General features: G+C 41.7%; 1 protein-coding gene across 2 annotated transcripts in view; it reads left to right on the top strand.

Annotated features, from left to right (window-relative positions):
- The first annotated feature begins 3940 nt into the window (after window positions 1-3940).
- Window positions 3941-16515, top strand: part of LATS2 (large tumor suppressor kinase 2) — a 48660-nt gene continuing 36085 nt past the window's right edge. The window contains exons 1-2 of one of the 2 annotated variants that reach the window (XM_054654584.2): window positions 4016-4155; window positions 8316-8890. In XM_054654584.2, coding sequence (XP_054510559.1) covers window positions 8552-8890 — 339 coding nt within the window. In that variant the 5' untranslated portion in view covers window positions 4016-4155; window positions 8316-8551. Of the gene's footprint in view, window positions 4156-8315; window positions 8891-16515 lie in introns of both variants that reach the window. The other variant, XM_077173882.1, reaches the window with a different exon arrangement.

The raw sequence follows: 16515 nt of genomic DNA on the forward strand, positions 1-16515 counted from the left end.
ACTCTTAAGGGAAAAAAAAAAAAGCATACCTAAACTGTACCTAGAATTTGGTTATAGTTTATTTTTTTCACCTACTCAATTATTGAAGCACTGAGCCTAATTTTGACCACCAGAAATGCAATTTTGCATCAGGGTTAAACATGTATATTATATTCACATATAGGTTGTATTGTCTGTACTGTGCTGGAGAACCCAGAACTGCTGTTTCAAACTGGTTTTGTGTTGGTGATTTGAGAATAATGATTCCCCAGTGTCACTCTGCAAAGAAAAACAATGTGTTGAAACATGAAAATTTCAGTGACATTGTAAAGTCTTTTTTCCTTGCACATGATTCATATTACGTCACACTGCTTTGTTCTAAACATGTCACGGTTATTCTAAACAGGATGTCATTGTCAGCAAATTCCTTGTGTAGGTATGCTCATACACACATGTGTTCACATGTTCACTATTATTTCACGTGTGTGTCCCTCTTTTTGAAAAAAACTAGCAGAGAACCAGGCACTATTGATAATATTCCTGATTTAGGAATATTATCAAGTTCTCTGAACGGGTTCAAGCTTTTATTGGCAATTCGTACTGTGTAAAGAAAAAGTTCATCCACCCACATCCTAATTACTTGGTTGTTAGGAGTATTTTTAGCACCATGATTTGGTAATTGGTTCCAAATACAATAGTTTAGAAAGAGACACTGTGGCCCAGCAAACAGTGAAACAAGAGTACAAGGAGGGGATGAAGCAACACACAGCATCAGATGTCAGGATGGAGCTGCATAGAGCTCCCACCTCCCTCGTTGTTGCAGGTGGGTGGAAGGAGAAAGAATGTGAAATAGTGGATCTGTGGTCCTTCCCACTTGCCCACACGGCAAGACAGCTGCTCAGGCAAGTCAGCAGGTGAGTGCTTTAATCACCACAGACCCAGCAGCATCACTCCCTGAAGAAGAGCCATGAATAAACACAATGACCCTTACTCATGGTCGATTATTATTTCATAGTCTAGTCTGGGAACAGACTTGCTGCTCAGCACAGCCCAGATTGTATTGTTCTTTTCATGGAGCATCTTTCCTTCTGGAGGTGCCTTACTGGGGAGAAGATAGCTGGGAAGAAAGACTTGACAGTAATTTCCAAAGAGATTACTTTCATGGTGATCTCCAAAAACCTTACAAAGATCAAATCATGTTTTAACCAAGTTGTTGTATCAACCTAGCTGACTTCAATTTCCCTCATATTTCTGAGGAACGTGATTTCCATTAGTTTGGGTTTCTAAAAGGGTAAAAGCAGAAACAGTCTACAGAATATCTACATCTGTGGTGCACCAGCTGAATATGGGCACCTTCTAGAGGATGGATGCAACCCATCTCACCTGTACTTGCTGCTCTCAGGTGGGAATTCTATCCCAGGAGCTCTGTGCAAATACATGAAATTCAGGAAGCACAGCTGGCTGGAACCAGGAAGCAAAGTAGTGCAGCTTAGTCTCATTCCCAGATGGATCAGAATGCAATAGGAAAACAAACAATTCCAAAGGAGAAAGGTAAATTAAAAGACCTGTTTTACTTAGATTTAAGAAAGCAGTTAACAAGCAAATCTTACAAAATAGTATTATAGCACAGAGTAAGCAATTTTTATCTTGATGCTGTTCCTTTAAACCAGCCTGAACTTTGTTGGGAAAAGGTCTCAAGCCATTGAGCAATGTCTGGTTTGGGCAATCGTGTTGCTATGCTTCATCGGATAAGCACAGCAGTAATTCAGAAAATGAAGCCATGCTGCATCTGTCATATCATTTAAAATTTACTTCAGTTTTGCAGGTATTTGAAGATTGCAAAATGACCCACATTTTCCTGCAATATTCTGCCAACACTGGAATCTAGTCTGAACCTAATGGATTTCCTTATCTTTAGCTTTCCAGAGTGAGAGGCTTCCTCTTCCCCCCTGACCCTGCCTGACAATATATTCCAGTCAATGACACTATTGAAATTCTGACAGCAATTTATATACAGTAACTGACTGCCTTCAGATGAGATGCTAAACAATTTCTATGCACCAGGCTGCCTTTTTCTCATGAAATGCAGCACTCTATTCTCCTCCCAAACCAGCACTTTTATAAGCACTATTTTTTTATAAGCATTATTCATGTATAGGCACTATTGACAGTTTTGCATGGAAGACATTGAAAAAAAATACAATAAACAAGCTCAGAGAAATATCCTGAGACAGGACTGCCCGTGAGTATATTACTTACAAAAATAGTCTCCCTGGCTTGGAAAAGGCTGTAAATATAGCTCCCATCCTGGAAAGACAGTTATGCACAGACTTCTCTTTGTACGTGCTTGCAGTCCAGTGGAAGACGCTGGGGCTCGCCGCATGATTAAATGTGTCTTAACAGTTTGCAAGACTGACATTTTCCCTGCCAAACAGAGCAACCCTACAATGAGCACCTCTCAGCTGTGCAACAGGATTTTAAGAATTTTGAAGAATTTCAGGACTGCAGGCTTTTTCCATGTTAATGATCTAAAGATATATGCCTATGTATAAAAAAAGTTTATTTTCTAATGGTTTTTACTCTGTATGAATACCCCCTGGTTATGACTAGCATGCATATCTGTCACACTGAGGGTTCAGAGCCAGCCTCCCAGATCTGAACATTACTGTATTTGGGAGCATGGGGATTATTTCTCATTGTCAACTGTCTTTATTAAAAACCAGAGAGATATCTAAAATGGTATTATTTCTGCTTTCATGAAAAACAGGTTCATAGGTGGACATTATCACTCTCTAAAATTACATGAAAGGAGGTTCAGTGAGGTGGGGGTCTGTCTCTTTTCCCAGGTAACAAGCAGCAGGACAAGAGGAAATGCCCTCAAGTAGTGCCAGGGGAGGTTTAGATTGAATCTTAGGAAAAAGATATTCTCTGAAAGGGTGGTTGGGTGTTGGAACAGACTGCCCAGGGAAGTGGTGAGGTCACTGCTCCTGGAAGTGTTCAAAAGGTACATGGATGTGGCATCTGGGGATGTGATTTAGTGGTGAATACATCGGTGCTGGGTTAATGGTTGGACTCGATGATCTCAGAGATCTTTTCCAGTCTTAGTGAGTCTATGAATCTGGTTCCAGGTACCGCGATCCATAATAAGGTCAAATATGAACTTTGCATCTAAATATTCTTTGCAGCTTGGTTCTGCATTTTTGTTCCAGATGTGAATTCCCTGTCTGTCCTCTGATACCTCATAGCTCCCTCGTCTCCTCACCATTATGAAACAACATGAAAAACAAGTAACTTCCCTTAAAAAAAAAAACAAAAACAAAAAAAACCAAAACCAAAAAACAAAAAACAACACCAAAAAAATCCCAAAGCAAACCAGAAGCTAAAAGAAAACCCCAAGTAGGCATTGGAAATGCTGCAACTTTGTGTGCCTGGTTAGTCCATCATGGAATGGAAACTGGTAGGAATAATGGTTATCAGCACAGACCTTTCAATCTAAATGAGTTTGGAGCACGGGGAAGAGCACTTCCAACCCACCTATCCTTCCCAGGGAAGCTGTGGATTCCTCATCCCTGGAAGTGTCCGAGGCCAGGTTGGATGGGGCTGTAAGCAGCCTGGTTTAGTGGAAGGTGCCCTCCATGGGCAGGGGGTTGAAACTTGATGGCCTTTTAAGGTCCCTTCCTACCCAAGCTATTCCATGATTCTATCCCGGCTCATTTCGCCTCAACAAGTGGAAGCAGTGCCACCCCTCTCCCGCCAGGACCCAGCGAGGAGTTGCTGTGACGCGGAGTGTGTTTTGTGAGGGGAAGAAGTGTCTCTACTGCCCGTACACCTACGGACGGGCGCCCCGAGAGGGCCGGCGGGCGGAGGGCAGCGCCCCCCGCCACCTCGGTCCCTGAGGGCGCGCCAGCCCTTCCCGGCCCTTCCCGCCCTGGAAGCCCCTCCCCCCGCTGGAATGCGCCGGGAGGGGAGTGGAATGACGCGGGCGCCGCGGGGTCACGTGGCGCGAATGGAATGCCAACAATGTAGCGAATGTCCCGACTGCGCCCCGCACTCGGCGCCCGGGACGGCCAAGGGGGAAGATGGAGAGCGGCCCGCGCCGCCGCGGCCGCCGCCGCTGCTGAGCCGCGCCGTGCCGACCCGCGGAGGGCGAGCGGCGGCGCCGGGCACCCCGGGGAGGTGAGCGGAGCGGGTGCGGGCGGCGCGGGCTCCCCCTCAGCTCCGGGTGGGAGCGCTCCCCATCCCCCAAAACTGCTCTGCGCGGAAGGGAAAGTCTTGTGGGGAAGCGGGGGGTGCGGGCGAGCGGAGCCGGGTCGGTTCTCGAAGCGGGAGCGAGCGTCCCGTGTGTGAGTCCCCCCGTGGGGGCCGCCTGGGCGCCCTGCCCGCACCCTTCGACATTTTCCGGACACTCGTGTGACAGCGCGGCGCAGCTCCGGCGGAGCGGGGTGGGGGTCCGCCTGCCCGAGGCCTCTGCCCCAGCTGGCCGGAGCTGCTGATAAATGGCCGGAGTTTATTTTGGGAGCTTTCTGCCCACGAAAGGAGTGGGGGGAGAAGGGGCTCCCGGCGGCACGGGGTGGCAGGCGACCCGGTGGGGCAGACCCTGCGGGCTCGGTGTCGCAGGGAGCGAGGGCCCCGGGGAGCGGCCGGGGGCAGGCAGGGTCCGCGGGGTCCCCTGTGGCTGCGGCGGGGCCCCGCCGTTCCCAGTCAGCTGAAGGTCACTGCCAAAAGCCAGCAGCTCGCCACCCTCTCCGCTGCCTCGTGAGCGGTGTGCGTGTTGAAATACCCCTTTCCTCGGGAAAGGCACTCGCCCAAATGACGCAGAAAGGGCTCGTTTGGAGTGTCCGGGCTTTGCGGTCAGTCACTGCCGGGCTGCTGAAGGAAGGTGAGCTGTTTCCCAGAGCCCTGCGTTGGGCCACTGCTTGTGGCTGGCAGTGGGACACGGGCACAGAGTCACTTTTGGACAGTTCTGTGAGCAGGAGAGGTGGAATCGTTTTAGGAAAAATCCCCTTTCTACTTTTCTTCCCTTCCACAATGTGCCCACTTATAAAGAGAAGCACGGTTTGTATAAAAATGAAATTCCTGAAACGCTTCCCCCCCATTGTAGACTTCCGAGATGAACTGAACAGTCCCTGCTTCCTTGAATTGGTGTTCTAAAAAAGCCCAAAAGCGATACCTGTAAATTGAGAGAGGCAAGGAAGTTGTAGCAGTTTCTTAAAACTTTACTCCTTCCTATACTGCCGTGATTTCAAGTTCAGCTCACTCCAGTGCCTGCACAGTTACAGGGAAACAGCTCACCAGCTTGGGTGAGCTTTAGTTTCTTGCCTGTGTCCCAGCTCCACAGAGCCACTAGCACATGCAGCCCGTTGGTGAATGAAGAAACAGGAGAGTGAATAGATAGTGCTGCTGGGAAACAGACATCAACATGTAATTTCAGTGTGTCATTGATCGGTTGTTTGGTTGCTGACAGAGCAGCTATTGGTATTTCTCAAATAAAACAAAAGAATCAGTTACTCAAAAATTGGTTAACTTGATGTAATTAAAGTAATGCTGCACCTGCTTAAGTGTCCATTATCCTGAAGGATAATGGACAAGCTTCTAATTAGTACAGAACATGTAACATTTTGGAAAAGACATTAGGACTGTTTAGTCAGAATGGCTAACAACTCAAAAATAATTTCTTCTGATGGCATGAAGGCTGTTGTTACATCCATGCTGCAGACAGGGTGCAGATTAGAAGGATTTGAAATTATCCAAATCCAGATGTACAGTTAGAAATGCTTGGATAGAATGAGACACACTATGTATCTTTTAAAGCATACAACCATTTAATTTTTTTTTTCTGAAAAAATGCAAATCACAGGAAGATATAAAAAAAGCCAGCAGCTTGTCTTTCCTTGTAAATCATCTGTAATATTTAGTGTTCCATTTTTTTTGCTTATCTTACATATTTAGTTTTTAAAAAAACCCTGCAAAACACGAAACAGGTTTGCAGCTAACTCCAATACTTACTGCTGTTGTTGCTCTCATCCATACTGTCTGAACGACAGTATGGATGGTTTCTGGTTTAAGCAGTATTGTAAATGTAAGCTGAGGAAGTTGCCAGCTGGCTTGACCCAGCATTATTAGACTCGAGCTGAGGCTAAAGGTCACAGAAGTTCTTTATGTGAAGCATGTGTGGAAGTGGGAAAGCAGTCTTTTGCTGCAAAAAGGTGGGGGGCTTGCAAGCTTTCCCAGCGCGTCCCAGGCCTGAGGATTGGCACAGGGACTGAAAAGGAAGAACAACCCAGATGCCTAAACCAAGCCATATGGTGCCTGCTGCTGTCAGGAAAAGAAAGAAAATTATCAACCAATTAATTGCTCTGTATCTTCTAAGCACTAGCTAGTTATGATGTAATCCAAAGAAAGCTGCAATACTATTGTGTTTCATTTTTTACCAAGCCTGTGTATTATCTTTTGCTATATTCTGTCCAAGTAGAAAAAAACCCTCTTTTTGAGATCCAGCAGTTGCTTTTGTCTTCACTTGGGACAATGAAAGCTTGATCTGTTACTGACCAATAGCTGGTTTGTGGAAACATCAAAATCTGGATGAACAGCTTTAGCACTTCCCTTAAAACAATTGGCAAATGTTGCTGTCACTTCTCTGTCAGTTAGCTTTGCTGGGTATTCATGGAAAGCACGGAATGGAGGAGCTCAAGACCTCAAGCACATTATAGGTGTTTTTTTTTTAGTTAATGAAGCATTTAAATCCTAACAAAAAAAGATTGACTTGGGTTAATCTCAAGTGTTTAATCTGTGCTCCTGCATTTCAGTCTGGTGAACCATCATAGAAGAGTCTGGAGCCTGACTGCACTGTTGCATTTGAGATTTTGGTAGAGGAAAGCTTGAAGTAGACTCTGTCCTGATGAGGAAGTGATGGTGGGCTTCAGAGGTGAATGTGTCCTGATTCTGTTGGGCTTCACAGCAGTAAGCTGTTTGCTTGGCAATGAGAAGTGATGGTAAATGCATGGAAATGGTTGGTTTTTTGGGAAGTACTACAGCTTATCACAACAAAAAGAAATTTTAGTATGACCAATGGAAAATAAAGAACAGTACTTCCCTGAGAAATCCTTTTCAATGATAAATGTCCTATGATGAAAAGTGAAGCACCTTTAAAAAAAAATCAAATTGACTTCTGAGTGCCGGTGTGACACATACAGTGTGTTACCATCCTCTGTATTTGCAATTTGGAAACAACTGAGTGGAATTCTTCCCTTACTAGCAAGGTGGCTGGAGCACCATTCAGGAGTCACTTTGCCAGTGCAAATGGCAGCAGAAGAAGTCAGCTTGCATAACCAGCATCAATAGTGAGGTTGTATTTCTGATGAGGCTGTCTTTTAATCCCATTCCAGATTATTTCATTATTGTATTGAGGTGATGCATAAAGATTTAGTTGAGGTAGGATTCTTGTTGTAACCTCTGCTGCATGGAGATCACGAGTTTTACAATTGCTCAGCTGTGTGCATAGGTGTTCTCTGCTGTACATCAGAAGAGCTGACATGCAGCAGAGAACATAAAGCTGTCTCAAAGTCTTCTTTTTCTGTGTTGGTGTGCTGTATGATCTGGTTCTTCATCTTCTGCTCTTACTGTGTAGCTCCATTTACCCATCTTTTCCTTTTCTTCCCTATAAGGCACAGCTAATGAAATATCAATATACCCTTTCCTCTCTTCTTTTTTTTCCTCCCCTCTTCCTTGCAGTTCTGGTGAGAACTGTTACCTTTGGACTTTGCTAAGTTATTCACGTGGAAAGACAAAATATCTTGTCTTTCTGTTATTTACTTTATTATTGAAATACTAGAAGTTGCTATGGTTAGAGTCATCAATATTTCCATCATAAATCTTTTTCATAAACTTCTGAAACTGTGCTCAGCTAGTGTAAAACAAACAAAATCTTAAGTGGGGAGAAAAACATTTCATAAGCATACTCTTCCCTATTTATGAAATAGGATAGGCTTGTCCAGAATTCAGTTATGCAATTGGATAGGAAACTTGCCACAATTAGGTACTGTAAAATTCTTAAATTATTTTTTTTTAAACCTTGGTTTTTAGGAGTTTTATTTTAATTTGTTTTGAAGATTCAACTTGCAAGAAAAACGAGTTATTTATTGGTTATGTTGAGAAAATGTTCTAGAATCCTGCTGAAAACAGATATAAAGTGAAAATCATTAAAGGGTATCCTACTGTGACAGCTTAAGAGGTTCAACTGATTCATTTTCACTTGATTAATTGTCATGCTGTCCCTTCAGAGGCATTTACAATATCTACTTAATTGAATGTACTTTCTGGTTTTTTTTTTGTTTCAGTCACTGTCAGTCTGCAAAATGATGATTCCACAGATTATCATTTTCTGTAGGAAATGTGAAGATTGTGAGCTGAAGTAAAACATTGGCAGAAATCTCTTGAGAGAATTTTGCCTTTTCTTCTCTGTGAAGGATTATGTTTACAAGAAATTGATACCATCAAGTGACACTTCTTTGAAATAATTTAAAAGAAACAAAGAATAAAGCTGTATTTATGCTCAGAGAAAACTGGATCAACAATGAGGCCAAAGACTTTTCCTGCTACGACGTATTCTGGAAACAGCAGACAAAGGTTGCAAGAGATTCGAGAAGGTTTAAAGCAGCCATCCAAATCTTCAGGTCAGGGACTGCCAATTGGAGCAGGCAGTGAAACTTCTCTGGACCCTAAGATTTTAATAGGGAAGGATGCTGCAAGGCAGCAGCAGATGAGACAAACGCCCAAGTTTGGACCATATCAGAAAGCTCTGCGAGAAATCAGGTATTCTCTGCTGCCCTTTGCTAATGAGTCGAGCACCACAGCAGCCGTGGAAGTCAACAGGCAGATGCTCCAGGAACTGGTGAATGCAGGTTGTGATCAGGTACGTATGAACTGGGAGGGGAGGATTGGCACTGCTGTCAAAACAAGTTCATACTCTGGGCTGAAGAAAGGATTTTGGTGGTGGCAGTCAAAATTATGGAAATGCACTGATTCTTCTGGCAGTCATATTTCTGTATGAGCAACAGAATAGATGGACTTACTGGGGACAGATGTGACTAGTGTGGGGTTCATTTATGTTAAAGACAATCATGGTCACCTCTAGGATTCTCCTATGATTATTCTATGGTTTCCCCAGTTGATATATGAGACAGAACAAAGTAGCTTGTCTTTTTTTTAGCTTTCTTTTCTTCTTTTTTCTTTTTTGTTTCTTCATTTTCCCTGCAATGCTTAGTAACAAGCCTTAGTTGTGAGTAATAGGGTGGAATTTTGTCTAGCACATCTAAGCCCAGCTCACTGTCAGAAAAAAGCTGTAAGAAATTATAGACACAATATCTGGTATTTGAAGAATCTCACTTGCTGTTGGCCAGAAGCACGAGGGCTTGGATAGATGTTCAACTGACTGCAGTGATTCTGTCCACACCTTTTCTTCTTCACTTTCTCTGCTTCTATTAGGAAGTGGTAGCCCTGCTCAGATCAGAGACTTGGTGTAGAGATGCTTTTTATTTTTGTCATCCTGGGATTGATGCTAGCATATATTCTTAATTTAAAGACTTTTCACATGGTGCAGAACACAGGCTTTTTGTGTTGAGCTGCATTCATCTTGCTTGTGCTTCCAGTGTTGGCATCAACTTTCACCCCTGTCCAGGAGTAGTTCAAAATTTGGCTTTTTAGGGAAAAAATGCTGGTTTGGGTTCAGATTCTGAGTGTTGTAGGAACACTTTTTTCCCTGTGTGATTGAATAGAAGTTGTTGACAAGCTGAAACATTTCCATTTATAGTCCTTGATAGAAATTGGAGAGATTTAAAACCAAAGTGCTTGCAGTGGCATCTCCTTGATTTCAAAACTTAGCCCCCATTCACTCATGGCAGAATGTGAGTCTCTTTACTCTCCTAGACTATATTCTCATTCTGTATAACAAAACTAACATCAAGCATTATTATAAACAGTATAACAGTATGCATTTCCCTGGAGCCATATAAATGTTAATTAGTGCTGTTTCTATGCCAAAGAGTTTATGCTACACAAGATAATCAGAGCTAGAGTAGATTGCATATCTAATAAGAGGTGCTGCAGAACAACTAAACACTTCCTAGTCCAGTGAACCAAGATGCTGTACTGAATTATTTAACTGGAGGAACTAAGGATTTTCTCTGATCTCTAGTACATCATGAAAACAGTGTTTTTTAGAACTCTAGCCTTTAAATTTCCCTAGCTGTTTAGGATGGGAACACTCCCTGTTCATATGAGCCAAGGTTAAATGAGCACAGCTGGATTCTGGATTGGAAATGCACATTTGGTAGGTTACAGGGACAAATCGTTCACACATAGGACTTGGCTTGTTGGACTGAAATCTTGGAAAGTACTTTGAGCACACTACAGCACAGTAATGTTAAGCCAATGTATAAACCAGAAATACCTGAACACCTGTTAAAATGTCTTGGTATTCAAAGCAGTGTAATGAAGTATGTGTGTAAATTTTTTTATATATTCAGCTATTTTGACTTCAATGTTCATACAATGGTATTGCTGCTTCTAGAGCATTGAACCCAGTTCTGACTCTGATGTGGAGATTTTTGCTCCTTAAATTTTGCTCACATTTTTGGTTGGGCTTTTTTTTGCCCCTCCTCATTGACCATGATTCTTCCATCCTCCCATTTGTTGTTTCTCCCCAGCTATGACTTGTTGCCTGGCAATGGCATTATTGGGCCTATTCTTTAGGTGTGTTTGGCACTCAGGTCTGTGCTTAACCAGGGTCACATTTGGCTAGGGTCCAAGTAGAGGTTTCAAGACTGGAATCCTGTGAATAAAAGTGCTGAGCTTCCTAGGGTGAGTCCAGACCACATAAAGATTCACTCTCCTGGAGGGTGTGAATGAGTGGAGCTTCTTGAGATGATGTGAATGGTGTCTGACCTTGGAGATGGCATAGTGTAGGGTGACAGACCTGATTACTGCCTCTAGATTCTTCTCTTCCCCCTGGTGCCTGAGCTGTTGTGAATCAGATGCTGAACTGTTTCGTATCATGGTGTGTTTTAAATCAGTGATCCCAAGCTGCTCTGTCCCTGCTTGTAAATCAAAGCCTTTGGATGCCTACCACACGGACATCTTCTGCAGTCCTGTGGGCAGCAACAGATCTCTGATTTACCAGAGAAGTGAAGGCAGCTTCAGTTTCTTTGGGGATGTTTTTATTTACCTCTGTACCCAGTGCTTGTGTGAAGTTGGTAAATGGGCATTGAAGCCCACAACCAACCTTCCCCTTTCAAAAGCCATGAGAAGCTGTTTTGAGGTTAAGGATTTCAGTCCATGAACAGCTAATGTTCTGCATGAGCCTTCCACTAGAGTAAGCCTGCAGAATACAAAATTTTACTCCTCCTGATCCTGCTTCATGGTACACAAATAGCTGTTCAGGTGCTGCAAGCATCCTGAAGTGTCTGGCAGTTTGTCATAAGCTCTATTCATGAGCATTCTAGAGGCTGTGAAGAAGGAGTAGAGGGCTATAACACTCAGTTTGATCTGATTGGAACTCCATTTTCCAGCTGGGTTTGGGCTGATGATTTTTGGTGTCCTGGATGGAGCACTGAAAATTAACATTAACCTTGTGGGAAATGTGGTGGACACCATGCAAGGATCAGGATTCTTCTTCAGTCTGTTTATTAAGTCACAATTTTGGCTTTTGGAAGGGTGAAGGGAAGTAGTGACAATTAAAAAGAAAAATAATTTTAGAGGCTAGAAAAAGGATACATCTATTTAATACTCTTACCAGCTCCATGTATCTGTAGCATGGATAGATTTTAAAAACAATCATTTTACATCCTACAAGAGATGTGGGGTTTGTAGCTCCCTGTTCTACCTAAAGTGACTCTTAAGTTTTAAGATTAAATTGAAATTAGTTTTATTAAATAAAAAGGAAACATAACATTTTATTACTTGACTCTTGTTCTGTAAAGTCCACACAGCCAGGAGGTTCATTATAAACCACTTGATAGACTTAACAAGTATATGAAATGCAGTGTAATTCATGAAGTAAATGTCAAATTCTCATGTCTCTCAGTTGCAGTTAGCATAGGTGTTACATAGGAAAACAGACTTTTTTTTTTTAATTGGTTAGGAAGTTGCCAGTATTTTTTTAAATGACCTGTTTTCTTCCAGAAAGATTTCTATTTTTCAGCCATTGTGTAGTTTTTGGTTTTATAGTGAAATCTCATCCCCTAAACTTAATGGGGACTTCACTGTTCACCTGAAAGAAGCCACGATTGCATATTTTCTTGTTTTTAAGAGATAGAAACCAAAATAACATGCATAATTAGTCATTGTTTTTCTGAAACAAATGGAGCAACTTGTCTGTTGTTTGCTTAAGTCATCTTTTCAACAGTAATTATTTAGTGAGTTTCAATCAAAAATAATTAGTGCAGCCTAAATAGTTTCGAAACTCACAGAGCATGACTGTAAAAGACCAGACCTTTTTCTTTGTAAAAGCTTGAAACCAAAAGCACACCTAATATGCCATTCTTTAGTAAATAGAAGTCCTTGGGCTTGGAAGTATAATTTGCAGTCACTGTAGGGGGACAAGAGTGTGGGGCATCTGTCCTGTGGGCTGGTAAACCACTGGAATCACCTGGGGCAACTGGATGGTGTTTGGGGTGTGGTGATAAAAGCAGCTGCTGTTGTGGACTGAGTGTTTCTAATGAATAGATGCAATTGAGTGTATGATCAGTGGCATTCCAGCAACCTGAATGGGCTGTACTGTACTTACTGTACTTCCTTAGAGCATAAACAGCCACTGACATTGTCATTTAGAGTGGGCTGCAGCAGTTCTAGATGAACCGTGGAATGTTACACACTTGTCACTTTTGTGGGCTTTTTTTTTCTTTCCCTCAAGCAAACTTTCCTTTGAGCAAAGGGTGCCTTTTCTGGGTGAAGATTTCTAGACATGGTTTGTTTGGGCAGCTATTTTTAAGAAAAAAATCATGTTTTAGGATTTTTTACAGGCTACATACTGCCAATAACATGCTATCTGATGTACAGCTATGAATATGTGAAGTGGGGAAGTTCTTATGCTTCATTTTCTCCAGAGGCTTTTATAAATATCTGGAGTAAAACATGTACCCCCTGTGCCAATATCAGGATATTTTGAAAGGCAGGATCTTTCCACTAATTGTAGTGTCTTTCAATAAAATGAAATGGTGTCTGTGGAATGGTGTAATAATGTGTGTAAGAATATCAAATTGACTACTTTGTCATCAGTGTTATGCTGAATTAATGAGATTCAGTTTGTAGAAGTGGGGTGGGGGTTTTGGTTGCTTTCTTCTTTTTTTTTTTTCCTTAAATTCCTCATTGCATTCCAGGATTCTTTCAGTCTCTTCGTCATGGCTTGCCTTCTTTTTATTGAACCCGTTTGGCAAAGATTCTACCCTGATTTGGGAATGCTGATTGGTTTCAGGTTTTGAGAATGGGGGATAAAGGATTTCTCTCAGTTTGAACAAATATTTGCAGTTCTTTAAGCGAGAGAAATTCTGTTCTGCCAAATAGAGCTTGGGCAAAAAGTCCCTTTTTTTGCATTTAGCATGTAGAACTAGTATTCTGTTCTTCCTGTTCTGTATAGGTCATGCTTGTCCACCTATGATCCGTGTGCCATCAAGAAGTGTGTTACTGAGCAGTAGGACTTTTCACCATAATGTTGGAGTGATGACAGGAAGCAGATACAATGTAGAGTTTTGTTTTGATAACAGACTTGCTGAAGCTTTGCTGTAGTAAAATATCTGTTGTGATGTATTTGTTAAGAGAACAAGTCTAAAGAGACAGCTTGCCTTCAAGGTGAAGGACAGCAAAAATGTAATAGCAAGTAAGAGAGCTAATTTCATAACACTGGCCTGTCCTGTAACATAATTTTGTGTTTGCTTGAGTAAACTTTACCTGTGTTAGGAGTTTTGCCTGCCCAGCTATTTACCAAAACCTCAAGGATGAACATCTTAGTCATCTTCTGGATGTTTTCAGTCCAGATTGTTTGGTTAATGAAAAATGACTGAGCTGTTATAAGATTGCCTGGGTTATTCTGTGGACATACTTTAAAGGTGAGGATCACAGAATATTTTGAATTGGAAGGAATCCACAAGGGTCATCAAGTCCAGCCCTTAAGTGAATAGCCCATACAGGGATCTAACCTGTGCCCTTGGTGTTGTTAGCACCATGCTCTCACCAGCTGAGCTAATGTGGTGCAAGTCATTACAAGCTGTGCTGCTTGTAGAAGTATTTTGGGTTACAGGGAGGAAAAAAGGGATGTTCAAATGAGGGCACTCATTGCTGAATGCAGGAGAAAGGTTTTATTTTAGCAACTGAAATAGATCTGATAATTCAGGCCAACAGTCTCTTGAGTGTTCCATTTGCATCCACCATCTGAAAGTAAGTTGTTCACTCTGCCTTCTCTTTACTAGGTGTATTGAGGGCTTGTTTCATAACCTTTTCCTACACTTTTTTCTTTCTAACCTCCCTTTTTGGTTTCAGTCTTTCTGAGAGATTTCCAGTGTAATGCAGTGTTCTTCCATCAAAGCATGTAACGGAATGTGTTTCCCCACTAATATGCCTGAGGTTAGCAACTTAAGTCATTTCAGTTCTTCAGAAAAAAAGTGAGTCATAGCTTTCCAGGGGCTGAAAGCAAGAGGTAGAGATGGCTCTTCAGATGATAGATTCAGACACCTTTCTCTCCTAAGCCCTTTCTCTTGTCTCCAGTCTTCCTATGTTTCTGTCACTTCTTGATGATACTGCCTTAGTGAGCATACTTAGATTGTCTGTGTCAGGACACAACTCCCACAATGTATTTGAGATGGCTCTTGCTGTTGTTCTGTGTGAGCATGGCTTGGAATATGCTTGTCCTGCAGAAGGAAGAAAAGTATTTTCCCTTGAGTTTTTGTGGTGGTGGAAATATTTATTAACAGTTGTAAATGATTGTGTGTTCTCCTTCACGTGACAAGATTTGGCAGCTGGGCAGTAATATTGCACTGAAGAAGAATATTTTAAACTCTGCCCTTAATTCTTGTTAGTCTTTTTTCTTCTTTATCAAACTATAGAATAAATTACATCTTGGTAGTAGGATTGTGTTTGAAATGACAGGACAGGAATCAGATGCTAGACTTCAACTGTAGATAAGTGTGAATCTTGAGTTATCTTAAACTTTCCTATTCCTCATATGAGATAAACATTCTTGAAGCTTGGGAGTTAATGTAAAAATATAAAATTGTATCTTGCTATAACAGGGTACTGGATTAACTTGCACTGGATACTTAAAATGTATTTTTAAAAAATTTAATTGCCCGTAGAATTTTGAGCTATGGATTTTATTTTTTTTTATGAGAAAGGAAATGACTTCTTCGCAGTCACTAAAAAATCTGCATAAGCATTTACTTCAGTCTCTGAATAAAAAGCCCTTGTGACCAAAAGTGAAGATTGCCATTATTATTCTAACAGGAAGCTGATATCACAATAGTAGTAGGGTGTAACAGTTCCTTTTGCATTTTTTATGTTGTTCTCAGCCTAAATCTCTGCTGCTCTTTCAGCTTTAGTATCTCAAAGGAACCAATGTGATTTTATATTTTATACTGAGACTGAAAAATAGCATCTCTGCATTGGAAGGGGAATGTGGGGTGTTTTTTGCTTTTCTGTGGGGGTTCTTTTCTTTCTTAAAGAAATTGAATGGCACTTATAAACTTAGAGATTTCAGTGAAAGGACTTGATACAAGACTTTTGCATGCTATTGTCTTTAGGGGTAGGTCAAGGTGTGCATTATGAACGCAATTCAACCTAGGAATGTTTTTTAGTAGTTACCAAACTAATTAAAAGCTTATGTTAAAGCTGCTAATTAAATGTCAGTACAATGAAAATAAAAATTCCTTGCTACTCATGTGATACTCAGGTATGTGCCATACTTCTGTGGAGTGTTTTTTTTTAAAAATTATTTTCTTTTTTCTAAAGCATGGGCAAATATACATAAAATATCATTCAATTGCATTTGTTTTTCCTCAGTTTATTCTTGCTGTAGCCCCATCTCAAGCAGACCACAGCTTGTTGGTGCTCCCATGGGCCCAGCATTCAAATTCTGCTCGGCAGCTGCTTGCGGTGTCAACTCCTATAGAATGTCCATGTGCCATGTGTGTTGTCCATGTGTCCCCCTAATCTTCCATAAATCAGGCTTCACTCTTTGCTTCTTGGGTGCTTCCTGTCTGACTTGCAAATGCTTGTATGCAGTGCTGTCTGAAGTAGGTGAAGAGAGATGTGAAAGAGCCCTTCAAATCTTTTTACTTGGTGGTGCCAGCTGCTGTTTTTCTCATGTAGTGGATATGTCCATTAATTCCCCACCATTGCCTTGAATCACTCTTAAGAAACAGCTGGTTAGATCCAGCTTTTCCTTTCTTTCCTTTTCTCGGAAAGAATTCTTAGCGTATTACAGCTGCCTGTGGCTATAGCTACTCTAGCTATAGATGTTCCACAATCAAGTACTGCTGGAATAAATGCCAT

Source organism: Agelaius phoeniceus, chromosome 2 (assembly GCF_051311805.1).
Source record: "Agelaius phoeniceus isolate bAgePho1 chromosome 2, bAgePho1.hap1, whole genome shotgun sequence".
NCBI classification, from domain to species: Eukaryota; Metazoa; Chordata; class Aves; order Passeriformes; family Icteridae; genus Agelaius; species Agelaius phoeniceus.